Source organism: Adiantum capillus-veneris, chromosome 27 (assembly GCF_014529385.1).
Source record: "Adiantum capillus-veneris isolate H3 chromosome 27, ASM1452938v2, whole genome shotgun sequence".
Taxonomy (NCBI): Eukaryota; Viridiplantae; Streptophyta; class Polypodiopsida; order Polypodiales; family Pteridaceae; genus Adiantum; species Adiantum capillus-veneris.
In genome coordinates, this window is record NC_140957.1 from 6,202,229 (window position 1) to 6,225,194 (window position 22,966).

Genomic DNA, 22,966 nt, shown 5'->3' on the forward strand with positions numbered 1-22,966 from the left:
TCTGGAGAGAGGCCCTTGCGTTGCATTGGCTGAAACAATCAAGAGATTTTTGGCCCTGCTCCTATTGCACCTATCCCACAATCAATGCACTCCAAGAGCCTACATTCCGGACAGGAAGCTCCTCAGCCATGTTTTGTTTGAAGTGCACCACATTTAGCATACACACTGATCAAGGCATGGCCAAGCACGACAATTTTTTGCAATAGCCCCTGACTAACAGTGTCATAGTGGATTTTTAAGCCCATATCCAACATCTTGCATAGAGCCACATGCCTTCAAGATGCATGCATAGGTGATTGCATCTTGATACAGGCCCTGGCTTTGCATCCACTGAAAATAGCCTATAGCTTTTTGTCCCTGCTCCTATTGTGTGTATCCCGTAATCATCTAACACCATTCCAAATAGTAAGCTCCTCAAGCACCTGTTGTGGCATGGCCCTTGTCGGGCATATCCTGCAATCAGTGCGTTTCAAAAGACGAGATATCCCACCACATTTGGCATACTTATCAACCAAGGCATTGCCAAGCATGGCAATTTTTTGCAACAGCCCCTGACTAACAATATTCCCGTGAATTTTTAAGCCCATATCATCATGTTGTGTACAACCACATGCGTTCAAGATGCAAGCTTATGTGATTGCAATAGCCCCTGACTAACAATATCAGAGTGAATTTTTAAGCCCATATCAACATCTTGCATAGAGCCACATGCCTTCAAGATGCATGCGTAGGTGATTGCATCTGGACAGAGGCCCTCGATTTGCATTCGTTGAAAACAGCCTAGAGCTTTTGTCCCTGCTCCTAGCATGCATCTCCCACAATCTGTTAGCATCGTTCTGAATAGTAAGCTCCTCAAGAACCAGAGCTTCCTGGTCCGGGCCTTGTTTGTGGGCATACCCTACAGTTCATGCGTTCCAAAAGATGACATCCCGCACCAATCGACCAAGGCATTGCCAAGCACAAACTTTTTTGCAACAGGCCATGACTAACAATATAAGAGTGAATTTTTAAGCGCATATCAACATCTTGCATAGAGCCACATGCTTTCAAGATGCATGCATAGGTGATTGCATCTTGATACAGGCCCTCGCTTTGCATCCGCTGAAAATAGCCTAGAGCTTTTTGTCCCTGCTCTTGCTGTGCATATCCCGCAATCAGCTAACACCGTTCTGAATAATAAGCTCCTCAAGCACCTGCTGTGGCCTGGCTGGCCCTTGTCGGGCATATCCTGCAATCAGTGCATTCCAAAAGACAACATCCCGCACCACATTTGGCATACATATCTACCAAGACATTGCCAAGCATGGTAATTTTTTGCAACAGCCCCTGACTAACAATATCATAGTGGATTTTTAAGCCCATATCAACATCTTGCATACAACCACACGCCTCCAAGATGCACGTGCGCTTACGTGATTGCATTTGAAGGGAGGCCCTCGCTTTGCATCCGTTGAAAACATCCAAGAGCTTTCTGGCCCTGCTCTTGTTGCACACATCCTGTAACCAGTGCTGACATTTCTGACAGGAAGCTCCTGAAGCAATTTTTGTGCTCTCTCAAGTGCACCACATTTGGTATACATATGGAGCAAGACAATGCCAAGTACGACATCTTTTTTCAACAATGTTATTGTGATTTTTTGTGCCCATTTCAGCATTATCCGTAGTTTTGTGCCCAACATAAGGACCTTTGCTTAGGCAGCAAGATCCATGCTGATATCGTTGAATCCCGATTGAAAGCACTTCTCGATAGCAAGGAGTTTAGCAGAGGCAGTTACGCAATGCAATTTGCCTGCAATTAATAAAATTTGCGACATAGGTGATTGCAGCTGGAGAGAGGCCCTTGCTAAGCATCTGTTGAAAACAACCTAGAGATTTCTGGCCCTGCTCTCGTTGTGCATATCCCGCAATCACTACATTCATTGGAAGTGGTGACATTCCGGACATGGATCTCCTCAAGCACTTTTTGTGCTTTCTCAAGCGCACCTCATTTGACATACATATCGACCAAGACAATGATAAGCACAACATCTTTTCTCTACAGCCTCTGACTAACAATATATCCCGCAATTAGTGCATTCCAAGAGGCGACATTCCGGACAAGAAGCTCCTCAAGCACCTTTTGTGCTTTCTCAAGCGCACCACATTTAATATACACATCCATCAAGACAGTGTCCAAGCATGGCATCTTTTTTCAACAGTCTCTGACTAATTGTGAAGTTTTCTGCCCATATCAACATCTTAAGTAGAGCGACATGCCTTCAAGATGCAGGCCTAGGTGATTGCACATGGAGAGAGGCCCTCGCTTTGAATCTGCTAAAAATAGCCTAGAACTCTCGTTGCGGACATCCTGCAATCAGTGCCGACATTCTAGACAGGAAGCTCTTGAAGCAATTTTTGTGCTTTCTCAAGCGCACCACATTTATCATATATATCGACCAAGACAGTGCCAAGCACAAAATATTTTTATAACAATGTAATTGTGAATTTTTGTGCCCATATCAGCATCTTGCGTAGAGCCACATGCCTTCAAGATGCTTATGTAGGTGATTGCATCTGGAGAGTTCTGGCCGGCACCACTCCCAGGAGCGTCTTAACACACTTTCCTTCTCATCCTCCACTTGGCCTGGAACGGTGCGACCCTTCAAACTTGGACTAGTAATGCATTATTGTAGCATACATGCTCTACTGTATGCACAAAGCATCGTGTGCTCTTGCCTTCTTAGATGGGCTTCAGTGGGCTGCCTGTTAAACAACACTAACAAAAGGCTGGGAATTGGCAATTATGGAAGGGATCCAATATGTAGAGTGAGAGAGAGAATCATGAGAGAGGAGGATAGTGTGGACCGTGGAGGTATCAATTAAGAGCTGGGTGCACCCTTCCAAAACTAATTCCTCCCCCGCTTGCCCTTCTGACAACATAGCATGCTCTTGCTAATCTAACGGCTTTGTGTACGACCTCTCTCCCTCCTGAGTCTTGCCTCTCATAGATGCTATTGTTGTGCAACCTTGCGATCAATGCTTCCTTGCCTCACGATCTTTATCAACCACGAAAAATGATGCGTAGTGAGCAAGCAAGCTGTGAGCGCGCATACAATAAAGATAGGCGAGCTTAGCAAAAACAAAACTTTGAAAAGAGATGCCAGGTGGACGAACGCGGTGCAAGATTTTTAATTTTGCCTTCTACGCTAACGAAGTAATGATTAGTTTAACATGGAAAAATCATTTGAAAGAATTAGATATTAGTTTTTATGAAAAATGTTGTCACATCTAAGCACTTTTAGCGCACTTTGAATGGTCTCTAAGTAGCATAGAGTACAAACCCAACCTTATAATGCATTATCATGGGTTTAGGTTGACTTAATATAAAAGATTCGTGGCATACTACCTACGTGTGAACACCACCTTAGCCATGTATTCTTGTGCAAATTTTGAAAGTAAGATTTGGGATATAAAGGCCCCTACTTACCCTCTCTCATTCCCTCTTCTCTTGTTCGCCTTCTTCGTCTCCTCCGGGAAGAGCAGCGTCCCCCACCCAACTCCTGTCTGTGAGCACAGGTAAGCATCCTCGCTCTCTCGTTGCTTCGACGCCTGTCAGATCTGTACAACCTCGTCCTGTTCTTTTTGCTACTTCTCTATCGCGTTACTTTCAACTCCCGAATGTCTCCGCCATTGCGGATCCTCGATCTATTGGCACACCTGGCTCTACGGTTAAGTCTCTGCATTCTTCTGTTCATCAAATATGCGTTGTCTAACTGCTGTGTTGCCCTTCCTTGCCCAGATCTGGATCTGGTTGCATATTTGCCATGTTGCTTTCTCTTTCTCTTTGCTGAAAGAGCCTCGTCCTTTATCATTGAACACAATGCTGTTGCGTTTCTTCTCAATGTCACGTACTGTTTCTTAATTTCCGTTTTCTGGATCTCCTTTTACAGGCACACCTTCTATCTGTCTTCATATCTTCTTGTTTATCATCATAACGAAAGGTCTTTCTCGAATTCTTTCAGTTAAGGTCATGTTTATTGATTTTTTTGGCCAAAGTTTGATTTTGAATCTCATTTGATAGTGGTTGCTTATCTTTCCGTTTCTCTTTTGCCCTTTCCGCAAAATCGCTGTAGACTTGTGTTGTAAATGATGTCAGGCTTCAATTTACGTTCTGTTGTGAAGGGCCTCTAAATTTAGCTTAGTAGGAGTGGTCAAGGGCCTTTGCATCTGGAAAATGTGCAAACGCTGCCTTGTTTCTAGTTCTCTTGTATTGTGTCTAGATCTTTGAGTGTCTAGATCTTTGGTACTGTGTACAGACCTGCATATTGTGCCTCATAGCTCTTATAGCCTTGTAACTTTAGAGGTTTGACCATGCTCTCTTGAACGCACTCATTAAAGGTCTGGTAAAAAGACTCTTAAATTTATAGATTTGCACACACTTATTAATTTTCATGGCAAATATCTACATAGTAGACCGACTCTAGTTTTCATGTGCTGGCCCATGATATTTTGTGCATATTTGTTTTACCTTGGACCTAGTTCTGATGCTGGTGTTGGATGCCTGTATGTGCAGTTAAGCTTTCTAATATGTTTACAATGACAATTTCCTTTTGTTGCCTATTAAATGTGGTCCTTATGCTCAATGTCTCAGGTATGCAGCGGTATTCATGCATTTAATGTAGGCTTCCTAAGTGTGATCTTTATGTTCAGTATTTGAGCCATGGCAGTGGTATTCATGCATGGTTCACGCATCAACCAACCATGAGTGTTTACGGTCTCTGCTGTGCAGGTTGTTGGTGGTTAAGTTACTGTAGGGATGACGACTTTCCTCTTCACCTCCGAATCTGTCAATGAAGGCCACCCTGACAAGCTTTGTGACCAGGTCTCTGATGCAGTTTTGGATGCTTGTCTGGAACAAGACCCGGAGAGCAAGGTGGCGTGTGAAACTTGCACTAAGACCAACATGGTTATGATTTTTGGTGAAATCACAACCAAAGCTGTCATTGATTATGAGAAGATAGTGCGGGACACTTGCAGAGAGATTGGATTTGTGTCTGAGGATGTGGGCTTGGATGCTGACCACTGCAAGGTGTTGGTTTACATTGAGCAACAGAGTCCGGATATTGCCCAGGGGGTCCATGGTCACTTCACAAAGAAGCCAGAAGAGATTGGTGCTGGTGATCAAGGGCACATGTTTGGTTATGCTACAGATGAGACAGAAGAGTTTATGCCCCTCAGTCACGTGTTGGCAACCAAGCTTGGGGCTAAACTCACTGGGGTCAGAAAGAATGGAACCTGTTCTTGGCTTCGTCCTGATGGTAAGACTCAGGTCACTGTTGAGTACAAGAATGAAGGTGGCGCTATGATCCCTCTTCGAGTGCACACTGTGCTTATTTCAACCCAGCATGATGAGACAGTTACAAATGATAAGATTGCTGCTGATTTGAAGGAGTTTGTCATTAAGCCAGTTGTTCCAGAAAAGTATCTGGATGAGAAAACCATCTTCCACTTGAACCCCTCTGGCAGGTTTGTTATTGGTGGACCTCATGGAGATGCAGGTCTCACAGGAAGGAAAATCATCATCGATACTTATGGTGGCTGGGGAGCTCATGGTGGCGGTGCTTTCTCAGGAAAGGATCCTACCAAAGTAGACCGTAGTGGTGCTTACATTGTCAGGCAGGCAGCAAAGAGTATTGTCGCAGCTGGGCTTGCTCGTCGTTGCATTGTCCAAGTGTCTTATGCCATTGGTGTTCCGGAGCCTCTGTCTGTGTTTGTGGATACCTATAGTACTGGAAAGATACCTGATGCTGAAATTCTAGAGATTATTAAGGAGAATTTTGATTTCCGCCCTGGTATGATTGCCATCAACCTTGATCTGAGGAGGGGTGGAAACAAGCGCTACCAGAAGACTGCAGCCTATGGTCATTTCGGGCGGGATGATGCTGACTTCACATGGGAGACAGTGAAGCCCCTCAAGTTTGAGAAGGCTTAGGCCAAAGTTTTGTGGTAGTTGCCTGCTGGAAAAGTTTTGGTATGAGGTTTTGGGTCAACTGATGGGATCTTTTTTATTCTAATACCTTGGACATGACATTTTTTGTGTTCAGCTCGATATTTGATGTTTGATCACTACCTTAAAGTTTTGCTTTATATTGGAGGGAATGTTTCATTCACTGTCAGATATGTTTTTCTGAGCTTTCAGGTCGGTGATTTGAAGTATCCAAAGATTCTTGAAGCGGTTAGTTTGTTGTCAGTATGCTATGTTGGTGTGTTCCATTTTGTGCTAGTTGAAGTCTCTAATGTACACAAGGGCCCATGAGTTTTTTGAAAGAAGCCAGATTTTGAGCAATTTTTTACTGCTGTACGAAGCTTGGCAAAGATTCTTGGTGCTCAAATTGGATCAAGTAAAGCTCAGCTATTTGGTTTGTGGTCTTGCGTGTGCTCAGTGGTTCTACATGCATGTGTAGGTTTCTGGGTATTGTAAAGTCTATAAGGTGCATTCGACTCTAGCTTGATTGAGTGAATGGTTGTATGTGAATGGGGTCTCCAAACGCATTTTTCTGCGTGTGTTGTATTGGGATTGCTGCCGTAGTAGCCGTTGCAGTGTTAGTAATCAGCAGCTTTTTAGCTCAAAACTTAACTGTCTACTAGGATTTCAGGAACTTCTCTCGATCAATAGTTTGTTTTCATGACAGAAAACTTGGCTGAAAGGTATGACGGTTATCCCTTGCAAGGTTCTTCATCACACATGTTAAACAAGGGAGGCAATTAGTGACTGTGCGTCCAGTATTAATGGAATGCTTACATTAATTCTGGTCTTTGATTTATCTTTGGATTTTGACAATTTGCTCGTGTCTGATGTGTTGGTTGTCGTATGAGTAATAAGTATGAAGTCCGGAGTAGGGTATTTTTGTTGTCGCGTGCATCGTTGAGGAATCTGACCTTGTGTCTTTTGAGTACGTGTCTTGATTTTCAGCCTTAATTCTGTCATCCGCTTCTTGTGATTCTGGCTCCTTCCCCCGGACACGTGTCAAATCCTCCTTGAAGCGGCAGTGTGGCTTGTAGCCTTCGGCGAATATATATATACAAGTAAAACGGCACCGCCGCCAACGGCGGCATGGCCCCTCTTACCTTCAAACCCATTGCTCTTGATAAATTTCATAAAAGCAAATCAAGAAAAATTCTCTCTCTCTCTCTCTCTCTCTCTCGCTCGCGTGTGCGCGCACCCCATGGGCTAAGAGTAATCCCACCTCGATAACTTTCATCCAAAAATTGGTCTAGAAGGGAAGATCTCTTGTAGTGTTAAGAGTTGAGCAGCAAGTAGAGAAGCCACATTAACCTTAGAGGTAAAGTATACAGGGGCGTTCATCCAATCTATGCAATAGACTACAAATGCAATGGAAATACGTAGTTATGTAAAATATCGTTCTCACCTCTAAAGGTGGAATGTACATTAGTTTGGGGTTGGACTCTAAGACATGAAAGAGCAATTTTTTTTTGCATTTACATAGGGCATCTAGATTGGTTTTGCATCTCGATTGAGGTTAAGATACTTCATACGACTACTTAACGTTATTTTCAAATGATGCACAGGGACTTGGTACAGATTCAAAAGGTAAGACATCACAATTAAAAAATAAACTTTAAAAGACTTCATATGTAATGAATTTTAAAGAAATTATTAGCATCCTTCTTTGCTCCACAAAAAACACCTCCTATGCATAGCAAAAAGAAGAGATTGTGACGAAATTGTGTGCAATTTCAAACAATGGCTTCATTATCTTTTGATCTATCAAGGCCAAAGAAAAGGGAGAAAGAGATATAGTTGCAATTTTCAGCATGGTGCCATGGCCGGGGATCCTTGCAAACTTGGTGAGGTCATGCTCAGAACTCACCTCAACTTTGTGGAGTTCGTGGTGCTCTTTTGTCTCTTATTTTATTCACGGGAGACCATTGCAAGGATATGGTATATGGACATTGCACCCATTCCCCTTTGTAACATGCTTCACCCCAGATTAATCACCCTAGTCTTCTTCCAAAAGAAGATTTACTGTGATGAATGGCCGGTTGGGGTGTGGAGAGAGAGAGAGAGAGAGAGAGAGAGAGAGAGAGAGAGAGAAGTTGGAGAGATGCCGGATGTCATGCTGAGGAAGGAAGGAAAGAAGGAAGGAGAAGGAGAGAGAGAGATCCTCACCTACAGTCTTACACCACTCGCTTGCATCAATAACACGCATTTGGATCTCTCAATTAGGCAACTGCAAATCTCACCTGCGAGTTAAAAGCTTGCACCTGCAAGCCTGCATCTTTGCTTAAATAGGCCCGTCTTTTATTCACCATTCTCTCGTCTTGTAGCAGCTGGCAAGAACATAATGCGGGTGATCAAAGGTGGCGGTGACGTTGTGATTCCATTGAGCTGTTGTAGCGTCTGCGACCACCTCGAAATCGTCATCCTCTTCTCTCTCTCTTGTGAAATCATCAACCCCTCCTCTCAAAACTACCTGTCGAGACAGTGAGCAGGTCGACCTCCTCTCCAAGCTCCCCTCACCTCCACTGAAGTTTCCATGGTGGGATCCAGCCATCTTAACTCACCGCATGGTAGTAAAGAAGGCTCCTACTCCTACAATGATCAGAACCCATAGGCAATCAGAACTCTCTCTACCATATACACCACGGCCAGTGCCAGCACACCTCTCTAAAAAAAGCCGTGACTCCCACATCTGATGAGCGCAACTGCATTCACATGCATGAAGTGAGTGCAGAGCATGATGGCCAAATTGCAACTCCATCACTCCTAAGCCCTGGTTTCCTCCATTGTCCCATCACTTTGCAGGGCAGTATTGGCCATTGGCTGCGGTTCTGGGCATGGATCAGTTGTTGGACCTTCTCGAGTCTCCCCGTAGGTCGAGGATGCGCCTAGATAGTGTGCCTCTTGGACTACCCGGAGATCAAGGCTTGGCGTGGCAGAAGTTGCTTTTGCCCGCTACTCGATCGAGGAGCCTAGTGGCACAGCCAGACGATGTGGCCTGGCGTAGTCAGACGACCAGCATATGACGTGGCACACTACTTACGTGGCTTGCAGGCGTGGTACAGAGGACGCAGTGCTACAACGCCATGTCAGCGATGTCTGAGTTTGCCTGCCAGTTTTCCTTGCGAAGCGGTGCCTCCTTAAACGGGTGCTCTCTCTCTCTCTCTCTCTCTCTCTCTCTCCTCCCCCCCCCCCTTCTATATGTAACACGGGGTCGAACTCAAGGGAGTTACATCGACCGTTCAATTTGATTCAGGAGACCTTTCGAATTTTGGGGGCGCAGAGGAAAGCGACATGCAAAAAGTAATCCGCCTAGCTATACGCGCCCAAATCCTCCTGCGCCGAAAAGCTCTGTCGACGAAATTTGATTCAGGAGACCTGCGGGGAACCTGCGCGACACATAGTCGGGTTGCCCAAACCTGCGCGACACTGCACCAAACACATTACACAGCCTGCATTACACACAGCGGGCACTGCCTTGCTTGACACTGCGCGACATTGCCCTGCTCGACTCTGCGCGACACTGCATTACACAGCCTGCAGTACACACAGTCGGGCAAGATGCCTGCGCAACACTGCCTGCTCGAACTGCAGAGCCAGTTTTACACACAGTCGGGCATGCATAGTGAGCGCTGAGGGTGGCCCAAAAAAATCCGTGAGGTGCTGCTGTGAAATCTGCACGAAGGACTGTCGTATGCTGTGTAACCTGCTTGACTGCATACGACGAACCTGCACGGATTGAGTGACACGGGGAATGCTGTCCTCATTCGGAGATATGCTGTCCATGTGAGGCAAGGTGTTGTCGTATGCCGAGATTCCTGCTTGACTGCTTCTGCCGAACCTGCACGAAAGTTGGTCATTGTGAGTGCTCTCATTTCATGCATTGTTCGTTGAGTACTTTAAGCTATTGTTAATACAGTGAATTAAAACCAGAAATACCTCTAAGTAGCAAATGAAATGAGGGTCAACAATGTTAGAATGTGGTTGAGGGTTGAATCATGCTTCTACAGAAATTAGAGGTGTATATGTAAAAGACTGTCTCGCATGGCTTGCATATCACCCAATTTTGGAATCATTCACACGGTCATTGAAGAAAGATAGATATTAAGATGTCAATGTTGAGTTCTGATCCTTGTTTTGCATTTATCGCATATGTTTGCCAATGATGTGCATGTTGTGAGGAATTTTTGAAGGAATAGAGGCCCTGTGTCTGGTATTCTTAAAGCATATTTTGGCCTTAGCACAACAATCTTTATGGGTCTATGCTCGTCCCTCTTCACCGGTCACGTCTTTCTGCTTCTTTCTTGCTGAGCATCTGAAATCTGTCATAGGTGTGCAGAGATTACTTCAAAGCCCAGGGTCGATTCTGAGTAATTTCATAGGTGTGTAGAGATTACTTTCACCGGGATTACAAATATTTGCGGCTTCAACTCAAGGGGAGTATAGGGTGTAGTACTTCTACAATAAGCTGATGGCGAATCATGAGGTATGTCTACGAGCTTACTTTTCTCAGAATGCCACACAATGTCGACGTAAATTGCGCGTATCTTTGGAGATTTTTGGTGCTTTTGAAGCATGTAATCGGGCAGGGAAAAATTGAATGTTGTTTTCCGTCTCATTGTCAGGAATTGACTCCATTCATTGAGGTTATGGGAACAAATGGGAAGGTTATTCGTGAGTGTCATGCATCGCAAACATGTATTGACCAAAAGGTTTCTTACGAAAGGCGATGCCTTCTTATTAGGCATTTAAAGAATGTGCACAAAATCACAAATATTCACGTTCCAGAGCACAAAACAGGACGTCCTAAAACCAGTGAACGGCCACCACGACCAGTGTCTCCTAGATCTAAACGCCAATGCGTTACAAGGTTTGGAGATATTGCATATAAAGTTAGGGCGGCACGAAGAAAATTTCACAAAGATTTACAAGTGCGGGCAACAAAAGAGTGGGAAAGAGTCTTTGACAAAGAGGGAAAATCGCAAATAGAGTGGGAAGAGTCATGGATTGAAGCGCAAAAGTCTGCATGGGAAGCAAACATGCCAAGTAGGATAACAAAGCTAGAGGCAAAAATTAAGCGCGGATACAAACCCCGTGCTTATGGAGTTCCACATGACGCTGACATTCCTCGAGAAGAAAACGAGAGCGACGACAAAGAGGGTATTAAAGTTTCAGATGATGAGTCTGCCATCGTAAGTTTACTTTCCTTGACTACACACTCACATTCTCTTTATAGTGACAAGTTTTTACATTTATTTCAAGCTATAATTTGAATGTTATTGTAGCCGGTTTCATCATCGACCGCTAGCTTTGTGCATGTCGAGACCATTTCTTTCTTGGTGAGCCATGATCGCCTTGTGTGTGAGATTGATCACTGCAATATGGATCAGTTCTTGGATAGGTGTGTTACTAACGTAGATTTACTCTTTTGCATGTAAATCTTGCAAGCGTAATTAGAAAAACAAACAGTGTAAGTGTGTGCATTTTTTCATAGGTGCCGTAAGGGAGTCACTTTTGTTTTGCGGTCTTCTCGATCTGGGCTTGAGTCGGGGTTAGATGCCCATGTCATTGATGATGTTCTAGATCTTGAAGCTTCTACAAAAACGATCAACCTTTTTGCATTGTAAGGAAATAAACTTTATGCCTAAGTAACATTATAGATTTTTTGCTTTGTTCACTTGTGTATCTCATCCTTCATAGGTGGATGGAAAGCATATTGCCGCCCGAAGTTCTCTCAGGTGTGTGGTGGGTAGACAGCTTGTGGTTCCCATTTGTCTCTGAGCGTGCTATAGGAGATCATACGTTCAGCAATTTCTTTGGGACACCTGATTTAGGAGCTCACGTATTTACCTTCTTCCCCGTTTTGGATGGGTATGGATGTTTTACTTTTATGTATTTTCGTAGTATCAAAACTGTCAAAGCTTCAAGTCTGAATGTGTGTTCTTTACATAGATCACATTGGGTTCTTGTGGCATTTTACAATGCCCATCTCATACGCATACCCACTCTTTCTCGACGACGTTCAGCTATACTTCTCTTTGACTCTCTTTCGATTGTCTGCATGGAGAGACTCTTACCACACGTGTCTAGGTATGCATTGTTTTTGCTTTAAACATAATGGTCACATTGTTTGCATAATTTTAATTAATCAATTGCTTGTGTTTGAAGGGTACTAAAGCATTTTAGTAAGCATTGTTCAAACCTTCAAGTTAGAGAAGAACTTGAAGATCCGCGGGAAGCTTGCGAACTCCTCACTGCACAGGTTTATGGCACAATTTAGGGTTGTGTGCTATTGCATTGTGTAGTGAATTTTCTGTTGTTGACTTATACACATGTTTGTTGGCTATAGTGTCCTCAACAGCCAAATTCTACCGACTGTGGTTATTATGTGATGACAGCAATGAGGTTATTGATAAAGACCACTCTTAAAGATCAAAAGCCTCAAGGAAATTTGGTAATCGCTTGTCTTAAGCACTCATTATAGTGTGAACTCTCACTACTTTTTTGCTTTCTAATGCTTTGTGTTCTTTTCAGTTAAAAAAGAATTGGTTTGCGCATGAAGAGGTCGAGTTCACGAGACAGAAACTCAATGCTTGGTTGAACAAGGCTTTGGGTGAGGTCACACTTGGATAGGCCATGGTTTAGGTCGATGTTGTGTTCACCTTTTATTGTATTAATGGCAAACTTTGGAAGTCGTCATGGCCTACTTTGTATCGATGATTTTGTTAACAGATATTGTCTATATTTACATTTTGGTCCACTTTGTGTGTTGTAATTTGCGGCAGGCTACAATGCTGAGAATCTTACTTACATGGGATATTGTCATGTCTGGACTTGATTAATCTACTCAGGCTTATGGGACGCTTTTTTGTAGAATCTAGTCTCCTGATATTTTTATGCAAAGCTGTACACGAGCAGGTACATGAGAATGGGGGGTGAATGAGGAGCACATGCACAACACATGTAATCTGGATACACACAAAGAGGTGCCCACACACACACAAGAAAGCTTTTATAGTACTTGGCTGGATTATGAGTAGTGAGGCTTTGCATGTCGAAGCCTACCGATCTGTCCTTGATGTACAAATTACGTTCAAAATAATTTTATCTGGTTTTGGTTTGTAAATTTCTGCCTTTTGGTCCTCCACAGATGGAGTATGCAATTCCATTGTTTCATTTGTTTCTCAAGTGTTTAAATGAAGGTGATTGAGTTGTTGGCTTTTTATTCCTATTTTAGGTTGGAATGACAATGTGCCCTGCTTTGGTATTTTGGAAGAAAGTGTATCAGTGTCAGCATCTTTACATGCTGGCGATGAAGTTGCTGTAGCTCAACTGCCACTCAAGGATACAGAGAGACCAGAATTTGAGGGTGAAGCATGCGTACTTGAAACCAATGTTGAATCAGGGCAATGCGGACAGCACTCAACATTCAGATGCTAATATGGTCGTGGGTTTGGATAAAGTGTCCTGCTGAATGGTTTGAGGGTTCTATTTACTCGGACGAATGGAAATTTATAATGCTGAGGCTGGTCTTTATGAGGAATACATGGTCTTTATGAAGAATACATGCTTGTTTATTATTCCAGAAGCCTGGTCTTTATGAGGAATACATGCTTGTTTATGAGCAATACATGGTCTTTATGAGGAATACATGTTTGTTTATTATTCCAGAAGCCTGGTCTTTATGAGGAATACATGGTCTTTATGAGGAATACATGCTTGTATTTGTTTAATACTCCCTCTGGCAGGGAGATCAATCTTTGTAGGGATCACAAATGTTGAGAGTGTCCCTTTCATGTTTTGCAACTGTTTCCTGATGACTTCAATCTCTTTGGGATCCTTAGAATACACCTCTTTTTGTATCGTTGACAGTGCATCCTTGAGGTGGTTGATGAGATCCACCACATCATCTTCCCTCTCTTGTACATTATTGTCACTATCGTGTGCTTCAAAATCACGATGCATGACATCTTTGTAGATGTTGGATGCGTCTTCATGTGCACCATGTAGAAATTCTTACAAACAAGGAAAGTGAGTCAGTACTATCATTCGAACACCATTAAGATGCTTACATTGACTGCCCCAATCCGGACAATCACAATAATTGCTTTGCAAGCTGACATAATACCATATACTCTCAGTTGTGGCACTTTGAATCTTGAAGAGAAGTGACCCTTCATTTATAACCTGAAAGGTAGATGGTGTGGTTTGAAACCTTTGCAAGATTCTCTCCCCTTCAAGCATTTTTGCTGTCTGCATCTTTGTCCCCCCCCGAACGCCATATCGCCCAGAGTCAGCTACCATGCAAAGCATGAATTAGACACGAATCCACACCTTCAACGTATGCTTTGCAATAAACAGAAAAAAGGGTATCCTCTGTATAAAGCAATTTACTAAAGAGGCAAGTCAAAGTGCTACCTCGGTAACGCATTTGATAAGACAAGATATTGATTTCATGCGGTATCATAAAGAACCTGTAGATAGTACAATCAAGAAGGGAGGCTCGCTCCATGTGAAATCTTTCTTTTGACAAAGACATAGAAGCAACATATCGAGCATTTCCGACATCAAAGAGATCTTCCATGCAACACTCAATTACGGATGGATGGACGGGCAAGTGATATATATCACTTCTTGAACCTGGAACATGACCACTGTGACTAGTGTTTAGATAAATATGAACATCATTACTCCCATTGGTAGTTATCACTTGTATTTTGAACGGACAACCACATTTCTTTGATGTCCTTGTTCTCTTTTTATCTCCCCTTCGTCGAGGCGCACCACCTCGATGACATATATAATCAATCACAGTTTTTAATGTGCCCGATTTTTTGGAAGAACGGACCATCACTAGCCTTGTCTTGTGCTCGATCATGATGGTCTTTAGGCGCCCCTCTACATCGGACGTGTTTGTAGTGATCACATTTGGAGGCTCTTTATTCAGGTCCATTCTTTGACGCCATGATCTTGAAGTTGAAGCGTTAGTTGCATTGCTACATCCACAAGCATTTATGTACTCTTTGATGTATATGGTAGATATACCATGCTTCCTAACTTCAATGCACCATTTGGACTTGATGGAAATTAGGGTTTTATTAAACCCTTGGTGTTTTGATCCTTCAACAATATGGGCAACTTTTACAATATCCTCCCAATCTTCAACACATGGAACTCTCACCGGCTGCGAATCTCCCAAATATAAACAAAGCCTTCTATCCTCATCAAGCCCAACATGAAGCTCATCCTTCATCTTGCGCCACTTCTTCAAATCCAACATGTCTCTAGAGTCATAGGTTTTAAGAGTCTCCAATGTTGTGGAGAGGTCACTTTGAAGCACTCTTATCATGTAATTATACGCCTCTCTGTGAAAGGAAAAATATGTTGTGGACACATAGAGATTTGGATCCGGAAATACCTTAACCATTTGATCTTCAAGAGGCCGGCTTTCTCCAAGAGCATCACCTTCTTCATGGAGTACCTCGAAGTCGTCATCAATACTTTCACTACTCGCATCACTTAAATCCTCATCAAACAACTCTTCAAGCATATGATCACCTTCCACGTTTGCTTGATCCCAATCCATCACTTGGTTGTGATTGAGGGTGATTGGATGAGAAAGCACACTTCTTTCCGTCCGTGAGCGTGAATGTTACTGTGTGTGTGTGTGTGTACGTGCGCATGCAAAGGAGAGGGACAGAGAGAGGCCAGTTTTTCTGCCCTGTGTCGAGATTACACGCAGTGTGTTGAGATTACATACAGTGTGGGTCTGTGCATTACTTTGATGTGAGTCGAGAGTTAAACTCTTTAAAGTAGGTTGAGTGAATGCTGAGCATACTTGCTTGGCGTTCATAAATGGAAGAATGTACTTTAAGCTTCACTTCAATGCACAAATTAAAGGCGCCGCGCCCCGCCCCGCCGCCGAAAGTGATGTCTGTGCAGAGATTACTTTTTGTGCAGAGATTACAATTGCACGGCGCCGCAAAAATCCGCGGTCCTCATTGAATCTTGATCTAACTTTTCACTCCCACCCTTGATCCCTTGAGTTGGACCCCGTGTTACATATAGACGAGCCCCCCCCCCCCGAGGGCAACTGAGCTCTCTCTTTCTCTCTCTACACTCTGTGGCAATTACGCTCTCTCTCCCCTCGAGCTGAGGTCCACGGCCCAAATCTAGTACCTGCGGTCTCTCTCTCTCTCTCTCTCTCTCTCTCTCTCTCTCTCTCTCTCGATGCGCACATGCATAGTGTAACGCCCTGGTTCCGATGAAAAAGTGCTGCAGGCCCACCAACACGTCCGCACACCCCTGCACAGTTTCGCCGTCTTCCTCACCGCCGCTATCGGAACATCACTGCTTCGTAGTTACCGTTTGACACCGGTAGGCTGCCGTTTGCAATGGAGGCTTACATCTCAACCACAAAAAATTCCTGATTTGGTGGACGTTGACTCCTGCCATCTTCAATCGGAGCCTTTGGGCGGTTCAAGCTGTGCATATGTGTGTGAACCTAGGGTCGATGCAGGCCACGAGATCGTCCCCCTTCCACCGGCTGCCTAGGCGCATGTGCGCAGGCTCTCTCTCTCTCTCTCTCTCTCTCTCTCTCTCTCTCTCTCTCTCTCTCTCTCTCTCTCTCTCGCGTTGTGCAACCGGGAGGCACAGGGCACACTGACCGGTTCTCCGTGCTTTTGCCACGTGTCAATGGGGGGCTCTGAATCCCTCCCCTTTTTATACTAGGACCAGTATATAGATATAGATATAGACTAGTATAGATACAGAGAGAGAGAGAGAGGCGGCCGGCAACACTAGTTTTTAATTATCTTTCTAAAAATTTCTTTTGAGTAAGCTCCACGGATTTATATTGCCTGTCTTTAAGGTGGAGCTCTTTTTGAAAATTTGCCCATCAAGGGTATGATTGAGCTCTTGTTTGTCTTGTAGAGCTCTTATGAACATACATACCAAGATTATTAAGTTCTTCATTACGCACAAAGTGTCACTCTGACCACTATTGAAAGCTTTGCTTACACAAAATCAGAAGCAATTGGAATGCTTGATTGCCAAGTCACCAAGGTGATAGATGTTGACTTTCAATCAAATGGAGTTTGTTACAAACGAGTATGGTACCAAATGTAGACCTATGGATGCATCTTTGACATTGACACGATTAGAGCCTTTTTCCTCAAGAAGTGAGGAGGCATGAAAAGGGAGCTGTCAAGAGCTCAAATGAGTTAGTTGTGCCACTCCTCTTAAGATATTTGTTGAATATGTTGTCATAGATGAATCAAGAGGACCTTCTCACTTCCAAGCTAGATACCATGCAGGTTCTAGCTGAGAGAAGGAGCCAATGGAAGAGGACAACCTGAATGGGAACTCTATTGGAGAGTTCCTGAAGGCAGAAGAATTTGTCCCCCTTTCCCAATGATGGATACTCTCTCTATTCAATCTTGGAACGTGTAGGGATTAAAAACCCGGAAGAAGGGCACTCTCTTCTGGGAAGAAGTGAAGAAAGAGAAGGCAGTCAATTGCTGGGCCATCCAAGAACACCATTTGGATGCTCGTTGCAAGAGAAAACAGGCTGTAGGAAAAAAACTTATCTTTTATGGGGAAGGAAGCGACGGTTTCAGTGGTGTCTTGTGCATTGCTGATAGAGATTTGGAGCCAAAGATAGTTCTAAACCACCCCTCCGGAAGAGTCCTTGGTCTTAGAATCAGATGGGACAATCAACCTATCACCATAGTAAATGTTTACGGCCCTTGCAACACAAAGGATAGAGCTAGACTATGGATGCAACTCAGGGATACTCCGATCTAAGGGGAGTGGCTGATGGTAGGAGACTTCAATATAGTCGAGAAAAGCAAGGATAGAACAGGCTCCGCCAGTCTCCTGGCTGGCTCAGAAAAGTCTAAATGGATGAGCTTATGTGAGAAGTGGGCTATGGTTGACTTGTGGGAAGTGGGCCCATGGAACAGCATGCCTGGATTCACCTACACAAGCCTTCAATATGCCCGCACTGCCTCCCGGCTGGACAGATGCTACTGCTCTCATCAAGCTGACTAGATCTCATCGTTGTTAGAGATGAAGGTAATCTCAACAAAAAGCCTCCGATCACATGCCATTACACTTACAACTAAAGAAAGATAAAGGGGGGGGGGGGGGGGGGGGGGGGGGGGGGGGCAATCCTCGAGAGGGGAGAAAAAGCTTCTTGTTACAGGAACACACCTGTTCAAAGACCCTCTCTTTAGAAGCATCACCAAGAAAGCGTTGGGGAAGCTCAAGAAAGATGTGGGGATGAATAAACCTAGTGCTTGGAAGATATTTGTTCGGAGTGTACAAAAAGCTATCAAAACTTCGGGCCCGCGGGTTAAAAAAGCCAATGAGGCACATATCAAACATCTCACAGAGGAGGTAGCGCAGTTAGCCTCTAGGAAGGCTGTCGGACTGGCTACCGAGGATGAGCACAAGCGATGGCTTGAAGCTAAATCTTACCTGGCCAACGAGCAGCTGGAGGAAATCAAGAAGGTGAGATTGCTATCTAGGGAAACTTTCCTTCAACCAGAGCCTTCTAACCAAGCACATTTTTTTAGAGCTCTGAAAGTGAGGAAAAGTCGAGGCCATGTGCAAGTACTCGATGATGAGAAAGGGAATACAATTCAAAACCAAGATGAGATGGCTACAGTTATGCTCAAGTACCTCAGTCAGATTATCGGCCAGCCAGAGACCCAATCTCAGGAAGTGGAAGAAGCCCGAGTGTCTTTACTTGGGAGTGTTGAGAAGAAGGTTCCCCAGGAGGAAGCCAACCGCATGGAAAAGGCCTTCTCTGAGGAGGAATGCTCAGTGGCACTAAAAGCTCTTGGCAATGAAAAGTCCCCCGGATGGGATGGACTGACAACTGAATTCTTCAGGGAATTTTGGGATGATCTCAAGGGTCCAGTCACACGGATGGCCAATCAAGCCGTTTCAGAAGAGTCGTTGGATGCAAGTGTTAAGAGAGGGCTTATCAAGCCCATCCCCAAACAGATCTGCTGCTCTCAACTTAAGCATTGGCGTTCCATTACGATGATGTCAGTAGCATACAAAATTATTGCCAAGGTGATAGCTCTCAGACTTGCCCCCCTCTTGAGTTGGATCATCCCCCCCATCAACACGGGTTCATTAAACGGAGATCTATATATGACAATATCTTGGCAGCAATGGTAGGAATAGAGTATGCATCTTTCTCCAAGCAAGGGTGCATCTTACTGCAGCTGGACCTTGACAAAGCCTATGATAGGATAGAATGGTCCTATATAGAAGAAGTCATGGGAGCTCTGGGCTTTGGGCCTCGCCTTTGTCGCCTCATACGCACACTAGGCGTTGGCAGCCAATCAGAGCTCCTGTTTAATGACAGAATTGTGGGCTCTTTTGAGGTTAAAAGGTCTATTAAGCAAGGATGTCCCCTGGCCCCCTTGCTTTTCGCCATCGGGTCGCATCCTCTCATTACGATGCTCGAATCAAGTGCTGCATGGGGAGAGATCCAAGGTCTAGCATTACTGGGCAACTACCGGCTACTAGCAAAAATGTTCGCAGATGATTTACTCCTATTCTTGAAGGCATGCCCTCAAGTTGTCAGGAGAGCACTGGAGATTGTGCAAACTTTTGCAGTGGCCTCGGGATCCAAGTGCAATATAGAGAAGTCAAGACTAATCTCCCTGTCGGAGAACGACTCTTTTGACCCTGCAGTTTGGACAGGAGAGATCATCTCAAAAGGGAGTATGTTTAGACACCTGGGAGCCCCCATAGGGGTGGACGTAACCCACAGTCAAAGATTTCAATGGATCCTTGAAAAAATAAGCTAAAAAATGAGAAGATGGGAGTTTGTTATCCTCCCCTTCCAAAGCTGGATTAGAGTGATTAATGCTTTTATGATCCCGTATATTGCTTTCCTCAGCCCCGTGCTCAAGATGGCTAAATGTAACTAGAAAGAATTCTTAAAACCAGTGAAAAGGTTTCTTTGGAAGAACAACACGAAAACCTCTCGGCCATGACAGTGGGCTAGATGGGAGGTAGTTGCTCGCCCGGTAGACCAAGGAGGGCTCGGCATTATTAACCCTGTATCCCATGCTGAGGCCCTTTGTGCCAAATTTATGGTCTCATTGGCTAAACAAGACCAAGCTTGGGCTATCATGACCAAGGAAATGCTTGATGCAGGAAAACTGGGTTCGAAAGGGGGAAGTGGAAGGGGGTTGTGATGCACGACAAACTTCTCGCTCCAAAGTGGTCTTATCTTAGATCTGGTGGACTCTCAGGGGAGCTAATGAGGAAGTGCAAAAGTGCAGCGGCAGTTTTGGAATGGGGAGAAGTAACCAGATACTTTAAGAACTCCATTTTGCACTGGTCCCCTTGGCTCTTTAACATATTGGGGCCACCGCAAAGCCCCTATTGGATAGAAATGGCAAGGAATGTGAATAATAAGGGGCTTGTTCTGGGATGGCAATATGAAGTGCTGGAAAAGTGATGACTCTATAGCCATCCAATTTCAAATGAATGGCTTTGAGATCTTACTAGTCCACAGGGTGATGAAAGAGTTTGATAAGGTGGTGATGCCAATTTGTGAATCCAACTTTGAATGGGAAGCTTGGAGATGGCCCGGGAGTAGTCTCTTTTGGAAACCACACTCTAAAGGCATTTACCATACATTAATGCACGAGGCTAATTGATGTAGCCCCCTCAACAAATTATGGAAGAGGCAATGGACGGAAAAGCGGTGGGAGGAAGTCATGGAGAACATCTGGAAGCCAAGGTGGCCTCAGTATATGAAGATATTTTTGTGGAAAGTGATGTGGGGTGCTTTGCCGACGGGAGTAAAGGTACAAGAAAGAGGCATCGGGTCCGATCGTTGCTCAAGGTGCAGAATGGCTAGTGAAGACCTAGCCCACCTTTTCATGGGATGCCAGGCAATCAGGGGCATGGCTCGGAAATTATGCAAGTGGATTCAAAGGACATGGAAAATTAAGTTCTTCAAGAACGATATGTTTTTTGGAAGTAATAGGTTGGGAAGTCCTGCTCTTCTGGTCTGCACTCAAATAATCAGGTACTACTTCTTGCACCATATTTGGCAAGCAAGGAGCCGCCGCGTGTTTGAGGGAGATATGGCTGTGGCAAGCTGTTGTGAAATCATACAAGAGAGCAGAGTGATTCACATGATCGGAGGCAAACAAGCCTCAGAGGATTGGTTTAGAACAATACATAACATCTTGTAATAGGGAAAGCCTAGGAGTGGTAGCGGTTTTTTTTGCCAAGCTGATAATGTGCAATCCTGGGACCCTCGAGGCTCGGTCTGAGCTAGAGATTGTTGTATATTGTTGATGTTCTTAATACTATCCACTCACAATTGTGAGTTTTGCAAAAAAAAAAAAGAAGATATTTGTTGAAGAGAGGTGTTGCTGGTGCAACTTAGAGGGGCACTTGTCCTTTGCTTTTACCTTTATCTTCTCTTCCTCGAACTATGATGTTTTGTCATAAGACATTTTTTCCATTCCAACGATGGTAATGTGACCTTTAGTCCTGTTGCAATGTGAAGGATTACCAAAAAACAGGCGTAGAAGAACACATATTGGAATATAAGCATGAGAGCTAAGGAATAGCTTATGATTGAAGCCTGAAATAAAGTCATTTGACAATTACACATCTAGGGGGATTGACCATGGAAAATTTAACTTACCATCTCAATGTAGGGGAGGGGTTTTTAGAAAATCTATTATTTAACCTACCAACTCAATGTACGGGAGGGGTTTTTAGAAAAGCTAGATAGCTGTATAACTTTCAAGTGTAGGCTTTCAATAATTTTTTGTAAAAAAGAAAGAAAGTAGAGGGGTGGGAATATAAGTCACATTGGAGAGAGAGAGAGAGAAGGGGAAGGAGAAGAGATGGAGATGTATTGAAAAGACAAGAATACATATTCTCTTTATGTAGTCTATCAATAACATATATTTTCTTTGACATATGTAGATAGAGCTCGTTTGATAAAGACATTAGATCCAACCACTTTCAGTACAATAGTCATAGTTTCGTGTGATGTCAATTGAAAGCTAGTTTTTGATATTACAAGATCTAAATCTTTTTCACTTAAATTGTGAGTGCGCATGTGCGCGGATGCGTGCGTGTGCGGTGTGTGCGAAGAAGGGGAGAAGCACGAGATGGTGTGGATGGAGCAACCTCAGGAACAAATGAGTGAGGAGCTCCTTATTCTTATGTATATAAAGAATAAAGAAGTGTACACACGTGGACATACGATCGAACACCGGACGTTTGGTCTGGGACAAAAGCGTAGCGCCTTTGGCCCAACAAACTTCCACTTAAAGGCGATACGTCGATAAGTGAGACCTATTAGTTAAACTATTAGTATGTATAAAAAACTAGGTGTGACTCTCTCAAATTTATGTCCACTGGCTCGCTCTATCAATCTACACATACTCGTATCCGCTTTGGTGGTAGGTGAGTGTGCGTACGCACGCTAGAGCCTGCATGTAAATCTCGTAGACTACTCTGTATGGTCTGCAAAACTCCACTATGCATAATTCTAGTGTCAGCCATTGCACAACTGACAACCCCTGATGCAAATGCTCCCATCGTAGTTGCTAGATCGAGCCTCAATACTAACAAGTCGAACACGAGACGTCCGAACGCTGATGAAATCTGCGCAAACCTGGCTGTACTCGCTTCCCCTACACTATCTGCAATCACTACATCATCAAGACTATCCATCGCGTATGGATGTGTCAACTTCGACACTGGGAAAGCTACATTCATGTCACCCATAGGCAAAACTGTGTATCCTGGCACCAACTCATCAGCCTCTAACACGAGCATATCAAAGAACTCCATGTCTGTCATCTCTGTCTGTGTCTCTAGGGAGTAGACCCACTCTATGTCTGCCTGCACAAACTTTGACAACACCCGCTGTGTCTCACTGAAGCACTGCCGCTCTACCTC

General features: G+C 44.1%; 2 protein-coding genes across 2 annotated transcripts; both read left to right on the forward strand.

Moving 5' to 3' along the window:
• The first annotated feature begins 3,420 nt into the window (after positions 1-3,420).
• On the forward strand, positions 3,421-6,155 carry LOC147421442 (S-adenosylmethionine synthase 1). The gene is made up of 2 exons (XM_086503756.1): positions 3,421-3,555; positions 4,769-6,155. The coding sequence occupies exon 2, from the start codon at positions 4,796-4,798 to the stop codon at positions 5,969-5,971; it is 1,176 nt and encodes a 391-aa protein (XP_086359882.1). The 5' UTR covers positions 3,421-3,555; positions 4,769-4,795; the 3' UTR covers positions 5,972-6,155.
• Positions 6,156-9,277: 3,122 nt separating this feature from the next.
• Positions 9,278-13,051, forward strand: LOC147421443 (uncharacterized). Its single transcript, XM_086503127.1, has 8 exons — positions 9,278-11,193; positions 11,287-11,402; positions 11,496-11,624; positions 11,702-11,872; positions 11,954-12,091; positions 12,170-12,263; positions 12,351-12,455; positions 12,536-13,051. Exons 1-8 carry the CDS (start codon positions 10,483-10,485, stop codon positions 12,632-12,634), a joined length of 1,563 nt encoding a protein of 520 aa, XP_086359253.1. The 5' UTR covers positions 9,278-10,482; the 3' UTR covers positions 12,635-13,051.
• The last annotated feature ends 9,915 nt before the right edge of the window (positions 13,052-22,966 follow it).

Bases quoted from the DNA above. Each gene is read 5' to 3' on its own strand.
- LOC147421442 (XM_086503756.1), top strand. From the start codon at position 4,796: ATGACGACTTTCCTCTTCACCTCCGAATCTGTCAATGAAGGCCACCCT.
- LOC147421443 (XM_086503127.1), top strand. From the start codon at position 10,483: ATGAGGTATGTCTACGAGCTTACTTTTCTCAGAATGCCACACAATGTC. The intron at 11,873-11,953 runs GTATGGATGTTT...TTCTTTACATAG, and splicing joins TTCTTCCCCGTTTTGGATGG to ATCACATTGGGTTCTTGTGG. The intron at 12,264-12,350 runs GTTTATGGCACA...TGTTGGCTATAG, and splicing joins GCGAACTCCTCACTGCACAG to TGTCCTCAACAGCCAAATTC.